Source organism: Chelonoidis abingdonii, chromosome 2, assembly GCF_003597395.2.
Source record: "Chelonoidis abingdonii isolate Lonesome George chromosome 2, CheloAbing_2.0, whole genome shotgun sequence".
Classification (NCBI taxonomy): Eukaryota; Metazoa; Chordata; order Testudines; family Testudinidae; genus Chelonoidis; species Chelonoidis abingdonii.
Window position 1 is genome coordinate 45,082,041 of NC_133770.1, and position 7,480 is coordinate 45,089,520.

A 7,480-nucleotide genomic window follows, 5' to 3' on the forward strand; every position below is an offset into this window, starting at 1 on the left:
TTACCACTACAGTCAAACAGCATTTACAGTGTTTTTGCAATTGCTTACCCCATCGCATTGTGAAAGCTTTCACAAAGTCCTTCTATACTGACCCTCTTTTTTCTCATCTGTCTAAACCAACAGTTGTTAGAAAAGTAATTAGATTATTCTGAAGTTATTCTCCTCTAACAAATCCGTGCTGTCTCACTTCTGAACTGTACTTTTCCAAATGCATTTTTAAAGTGTAATTTCTAGCTTTTCATATAGTTAAGTGTACAGCTCTGTCATTTTCAGCCTCTTTCCTAGAATCCTGTCTTACATTTGAGCTATACATGAACTGTTTTCCAGTCACATGGCATCTGTCTTGTATGAAAAGACTTTCTAAAAGTAACTGAACAGTTCCAGCTCCTTGACTTACCCCTAATTTAATATCATCCACAAAAGTAGCCCCCCCTCATTTTACATGATGGCTAAATATCTGTTTCCATTGTTTAAATAAACTCAGTTTTTTCCAGTCTTTCATCATTAATACTCACAAGTACAACAGTCAGCAGATTTAAAATAAACAAAAGGAAGTACTACTTCACACAGTGCACAGTCAACCTATGATAAGTTCCTGGAGGATAAGTTCATCAACGGCTATTAGCCAGGATGGGCAGGGATGCAACCCCATGCTCTGAATGTTCCTAGCCTCTGTTTGCAAGTAGCTGGAAGTGGACGACAGAGGATGAATCACTTGATTGTATGTTCTTTTCATTCCGTCTGAAGCACCTGGCATTGGCCACTGTCAGAAGACAGGATACTGGGCTAGATGGACTATTGGTCTGACCCAGAATGTCCTTTCTTATGGATGCATTGCCAGTATTCTGCTGATGCAAATAAGTCATTATTTTTCAATAACCAAGTTATCCTTGCTTTGTTATCATGTTAATAGGCCCATTGTTCTCTTATTTTTCTGTCCTCTGATATAATTTGATAGTACACTTTTTAAAATCTCTAGCTGTTTGTTCTTACTCCTCTCTGTTCTTCTTTCAGTACATTCTTTCTATTAATGCTGTTGTCTTTTGCCCCCTGTATTTTATTATATTTCTGTATTTACTCATAGTTAATTACAACAGTTTAGGCCTGGATCCTGCAATCTGATCCTCCACTGCAGTTAATAGAGCTTTGCCCAGGCAGATCGAGTTGGGACCTAGCAGTGAGCCAGTCTATCTGAGAATCTTTAATAACATAATAAAGCTAAGAGCTTCCCTAGTGTTCATCCATTTAAAAGATCAATCTGCTTCCTTTTCAGTCTGTTGCACTCAGCTTTATGGCAGCTCTTTTCAGTGTCTCACTGACCTGGACAGCAGCGCCTCTGGGCTAGATTCACAAGGGGGGACTAGAGCACTGCAATGCTCCAAACTCCAAATTAGGCGCCCAGGCTCCCTCTACAGTGTGTGGGGAGAGAAAGTGATTCACAGATGCTAGCATGCTGAGCTGAGCGCTGCATAAGCAGGTCAGTAGGAAATACTGAGGAGAGGGCTGGGGCCAATACATCGTGCTTCAAGGGGAGTTGGGTATCAGTCTGTGCTTGGGATTCACAGACATGAACCCTCTCCTGGAGCTAGGCACATAGGCTAGGTCAGCCCTTTCTGAAGAACAGAGATGGTGCCTCTTTTCCCTCATGCCCAGTGGTTAAAGCATTCACCAGGATGTGGATTTGGATTGTGGCTTTGGATCTCTGCTGTGCCTGACTTGAACCCAGTTTTCCCAACTCCTAGATGAGTGCCCCTAGCACTGGGCTATGGCTCTCTCCTGTTGAAGCTATTCTACTTTGTATGAAAGACCTAAATATTCAGTGGAGGAGGGACTGAAACGTGAAACCACCAGGCTGTAGAATCATTCTGTCTCTCAGGCCCAATGATAGTAGAACAGCTTCAACAGCAGAAATTGGGAGAAATCACCCCAGACTACCCCATTTCTCAGTGGTTAGGGCACTCATGGGAGAACTGGATTTATGTCCTTGCTCTGAATCAGGCAGAGTTGGGATTTGAACCCAGGTTTCCCATGTGCTGGATGAGTACTCTAACTATGGGATATTGGGGTTGGGAGAGGGGCACCATCATTGTCATTTTGTGCGGGAACAGCTACAGTAGTTGTGCTATAAGGTGGTCTCTGAGCCCAGGCGATATAAGCAAGGGAATGCACAGTCAGGGCCATACAGAGGTTCTGGGGGCCCGAGGCAAAATCTGAAACTGAGACCTCCCCACCTTTTCAAAAAAAATTACCACTGCAAGTGGTGGTTGCGAGGGGTTTGGAGACCAAGCACTCCCACACAGCGGCAACTTGGCTCCTGTCCCATGGGGTTGGGCCCGGCACCTCTCTATGCACTGCAGCCTGGCACATGGGATCACAGCACTGTTCAGGTTTGGCCAGGCTGCTCCTCTTTCTAAGGACTTTACTGATGGAAGCTTAGGTGCTTATAGGATTAGGCTGCAGCTGAACAGTGGTTTTGTGAACGCCAGTGGTAGCCAAATATTGGACTTAGCTGCCTAACTGACACTTTCGTGCTTAAGCCCTCCTCGTGCATCTAGTTGCTATGTGTGTTTAATTTAAGAGCAATAAAGTGAGATGCTTCGCTATTTCCATATGGCTTTCTCTTTTCACTTTTGTGATTTCCACATGCAGTTCTATGTCTGTGAAATGCAGTCATGTGCGTTACTGTCTGATGTATTTCTAAAAGTTGGTGCTAGTGTAGGAAAGCCATTGTATTTAATCTCTTTAGTTTAAAGTGACTATTATCAATTCCTTCAGTTTCTGTCATTAGTGGAGGGGGGGGAAAGAGAAGGGGCTTAAGGTTTAGAAAACTGTTCTGCACAGAAGGTGACTGGCTAAGAACTAGGGAACAAATTATCAAGAGCTCCTGTGCAAAAAACAGGGTTCAGGAAAAAAAATAAATCACAGAAATTAAAAAATGAGATGTAGGTCACAAATGTAACTTTTCCATGCTCCTAAATTTTCGTCTCTTCTTAAGCTCTAAAGCTTGTGGATGGAAGGAACTTGCTTATCTGTGTCTGTTGTAATGTTCAACTGGGTTGGTTTTGTTTTTCTTATTTAACACAGTCTCATAAACGGCAGCAACAGATGCTAAAGGCATTTGCAAAGCACAACAAGATGATGAAAGAGTGCGAGAATGGAAAAGGTATTTTCTTTCTAACAACTAATTTTCTCTTGTGCCGGAAAAAGGAGTTTTACTTTGTGCTAATATGATATCTCTGGCTCCTTACTAGATCAGTCTGAGTAATCCAAGACCACCCAGGGGAACCGAAATATTATGAATTTTTGGTGGGAGCCCCTGCCTTTTTATAGCCCTTGGGATTTCCTTCTAGCTTATGTGTTGCCTCTCTTCTTCCTGCAGGGGGAGGGGTGCACGGAGGGGAAGGGGAGTGTGAGGGTAGAGGAGAGTGGGAGTGAGGGTCCTAACCATGGATGTTTAATTCCAGTCCCCTGGGGCTAGATCGACAAAGGGGCTTAAGCATCTAACTGCCACGTAGGTGCCTAAGTCCAAGATTTAGCTCCTCAAAACCCAGCTCAGCTGCTGCCTAACCCTGTAAGTGCCTAAGTTCTGTAGTAAAGTCTTCTGGGTGCCTAAAAATCCACTGCTGGGCATGCACACACTGCCTGAATCCTGACGCTAAGAGCCTGCTCAGCACCTAAGCCCCGGCAGAATGCTCAAACTAGCTGTGCCCCTGGCCTAGCTCATGGCCTCATCTGGTTGGCAGGCTCAGAGACCACCTTAGAGCATGCCTACCATCTCAAGCCCCACACAGAATATAGAAGAGGAGGAACTGATGGTGCTGGCCTGAAGCTAGGCACCTAACTTACTTTAAGGGGCTTGGGCAATACCCCTCTCCTCAGCATTTCCTACTGGTTAGCTTAAGTGGCTGCATGCTCAGCAGCAATAATTTTTAGTTTCCTCAGCCACGCACCCGGGCTGAAAAGCCACCCAGACCTAGCAGGAGCCCAGAGTAGATTTCTGGGGTGTGTGCAGCACAATTGTTTTTGCCTAGTCTGAAATCTCATCCTTTCTAGATACAGCCTTTCAGTAGCCAAGCTTGGGGGATCTTGATAGTCTTTTCCAACTGTATGATGAACTCAACTAGAGTGCTCTGGTCTTCAAAGCATCCATTGCTAGATGGATGAAGGGAGTATCAGAACATATTATGTGAAGAAAAGCATGTCTGTGCCCTTGATCCTTTGAGCCCTTTCCCAGACAGTGCTGATTGCCTCCTAGTGTGAAAGGAGAGATGTTTCTCGCCGGAGGGGGCTAGTAATGAGGTAAACTTTGTATTTTTATCTCCATTGTAGGCTAAATGCAAAGGCCTCTTTGGACACCACATTTCGGAGATGGCTTCAGGGTGCTTCAGTCTGGATCCCTGTTTCTTTTTAGGGCTCTCTCATGATCTGTTCTGGGTCCAGCATTTGAAATTCCCATTGTCCAGACCAGGAAGAACTAGATATTTCTCTCAGTTATGAGGTTTCTTGTTTGTTTGACAGGATTTGACCGTCATCTTCTGGGTCTCCTACTCATAGCAAAAGAGGAAGGACTCCCTGTGCCAGAACTCTTCTCGGACCCTGCATTCACTAAAAGGTAATTATTAGTCTTGTCTGATACGCAAGTCAAACCTCTGGGTGTTGATGGGTTTATCACATTTGCCTTCAGCTTGCCAATCTCTTGATCCCAGTAATTTTGTATTTCTTAGCTCCACTTTTTAATACTAATTTAAATAAAACAATTTGCTTTTTTTTTACTTCATAGTGGGGGAGGTGGAAATTTTGTGCTTTCCACTAGCCTGGTTGGCTACACTAAAATTGGTGGAGCTGCAGTTCCCATGATACATCATGGCTATGGCGTTTTCTATAGAATCAGAGATGACAGGTAAGGGTATATTCTCACCTTCTTGGGCCTGGCATCACTCAGAAGAAAACTGTAAAGCTGTTATCTGAACTTCTTCCCAGTTTTTACTTTGCCCGATTGTATCAATGTCACGAAAGTAAAGGAAGTTCGCAGCTAATAGGAGGTAATGAGAGAGAATATGCAGAATCTTAAAGCTAGTTGCAGTAAAGGAAGATATGGACAACACTTTCAAATGTAAGTGACTAAAGTTAGGTATCTAAATCCATCTCGGCATCTAAACTACAGTGGCCTGATTTTTCAGAATTGCTGAGCACCTGCATGTACTACTGAAGTCAATGGGAGCTCTGGATGTTTAGCTTCTTTGAAAATCAAGGCAATGTTATTTAAGTGCCCAATTTAGACACCCATGTTTCAAAATTTCAGCGAATAATTTTACAGTTTGTGTGAGGACGTGCTTAAAGTTCATGATCTAAAATAACTAGTTAACCTTTATACTGATAGAATTGTTGTGACCTGCACTGCCTGGAAATCATGCCCAGAGACCGATGCAGGAATGCTGTGTAAGAACTTGTTCCAGTCTCTTCAGGACATGATACAACTAATGGCCACAGCCCATCTGTAGAGTTGATAGTGACGTTATTGTGCCTTCACATATTGTACATTAGTGTGTCTGGCACTTGCTAAATGAAATGCTTGTCACGAAGAACGTTAAACTCTATGTAAAACACTTAATGATACTTCAGCATAGACGTTAAGCAGAACTAATGCAAAACCTGTCCATTTTAAGAGATTTACTGCAGCAGCAATGCAAGTTTCTTTTAAGAATAGTATATCCATTTGCACCAACAATGCAAACTATGGTAAATGATCAGCATAGAACTATGCAATATTAAACTATGCCTCAACAATGCAAATGTATCAGACTATCATGATTTTTGGAAACTGGAGAATTTGTGATGGCCTATGTTTATAACCTTCCTAATGGTAGCTGATAGAGTACGTGATAATCCGGTGACGTTTATTTCTATGGTGCTCTAATTCTGTAGTTCAGTGTAACCATTCCAGTGCTAATGCATTATGGTGCTATCGCAATGGACATTGGTGACAGTTTTTATGATTTTTCATTTGTGAAAGAATCAAGGAGATGTATTAGAATAACAGACTCTTCAAGTTATATATGATTTTTATTATTAGCTGCCTTCAATTTTCATCATTGGGATGATTTCAAACCAAGAGCTTATTCGTGACTAGAGACTAGCTTCTCAGGTGAAGGCTGAGGTCACTATAGTTTGAAAAATACTTTTAAATTCAAGATGGTTCCTTTTCAAAATAAAGAGACGAAACTAGGATGGCTATTTGCAAGTTTCCAAAGGATGACATACTTGTGATGAAATAACTACAAATATCTCCGCTGCTCCACAGAAGTTAAGTGCAGATTTAAAGCTGGCACTAAGTATAGTCTGATAAAACTCTCAGGATTTTAAGCTTTCTTTGGATTTTAAATAAGACTTTTGTTAAACTTTGTAATTTCTTCTTAGAAATAAAACAATCAAAGTTTTTCATGTTGGTTGATTGGTTTATATCTATACTGCTTGATGCATAGCAACCAAACTTTCCAAAAGGGGAGTTTATTGTGTACGGATGATGAAACTGACTTAACACAGATTCTAAAATCCCCACTGTTTGCCCTTCTGGAGGTATTGGGGCCCCTGGAGAAGTCAGGAATTATTATTGTTTCTATTACAGTAGAACAACTAGAATTCTCACTGAGATCAAAACCTCATTGTGGTAGTTACCATGTTACAATGGTGCAGTTAGCATCACTTTAGTTAACATTGACACTAACTTACTCTTTAATAGCCAACTTTTCTAAGTGCTCTAAAATAAACATAAGACGGGACTATCCCTGCTCTGAGGAGTTAATCAAAACAGACACAATGAGTAGAAAGAGAGGTGTAGGACTTGCCAAAGTTTATACAGCAGATCAACAATCAGGCAGGAGCAGAACCCAAGTCCTTCTTACTTGCAGTTCAGTGCCCTATTCGATAGACCACTGTGATATGTTCATACCCATGTGTTGTGTGCAAGCAGATGCTACAGTTACTAGAATACTGGGTGTAACAGATCGAGTGTTTTTCCTGGCCAAATTGTAAACTTCATGTTTTGTGAATCTATTTTGGGATTGTAACCTTTACTGCAACTGTTAGTGTATATTGTAACCTCCATATTGGGTTAAGAAATCCAGGTGGTGTTGAAAACAAATCTAATCTTGACAAGATAAGGCTGTTGTCGACATTCTGTGGTCATGCTAGGTTATGGGACACCTCAAAAGGGTAAACGGTGCGAGCCATCAATGTTGAATGACTTTTCCTTTCTGGAAAAATGGGTTTTTATCAGCAAGGCCATTGACTGTCTACGCAAGTTGGAGGAGGAGTGGGGAATGAAGCTGGGAACTTCATCAACCAAAACACATGGATGGATAGAAATGGGATAGAGACTATTTTGAAAAGGTGGGCTGCTTTGCTAACAGGACCATACCATTGGCACCTGTAAGCAGAACTTGCTGGAGAGAGTGACAGCAGGAGACTATCTGCTTGAGGA

The 7,480-nt window shown here is 42.0% G+C and overlaps 1 protein-coding gene across 4 annotated transcripts in view; it reads left to right on the forward strand.

The window, feature by feature from the left end:
* CROT (carnitine O-octanoyltransferase) overlaps nucleotides 1-6,433 on the forward strand; it is a 34,178-nt gene extending 27,745 nt beyond the window's left edge. For 3 of the 4 annotated variants that reach the window (XM_032806316.2, XM_032806298.2, XM_075062328.1), the window contains 4 exons: nucleotides 3,085-3,163; nucleotides 4,519-4,612; nucleotides 4,781-4,900; nucleotides 5,381-6,433. In XM_032806316.2, the coding sequence (XP_032662207.1) occupies nucleotides 3,085-3,163; nucleotides 4,519-4,612; nucleotides 4,781-4,900; nucleotides 5,381-5,501 (414 nt within the window). In that variant the 3' untranslated portion in view covers nucleotides 5,502-6,433. Of the gene's footprint in view, nucleotides 1-3,084; nucleotides 3,164-4,518; nucleotides 4,613-4,780; nucleotides 4,901-5,380 lie in introns of those variants that run through there. The other variant, XR_004377291.2, reaches the window with a different exon arrangement.
* Nucleotides 6,434-7,480: the final 1,047 nt, after the last annotated feature.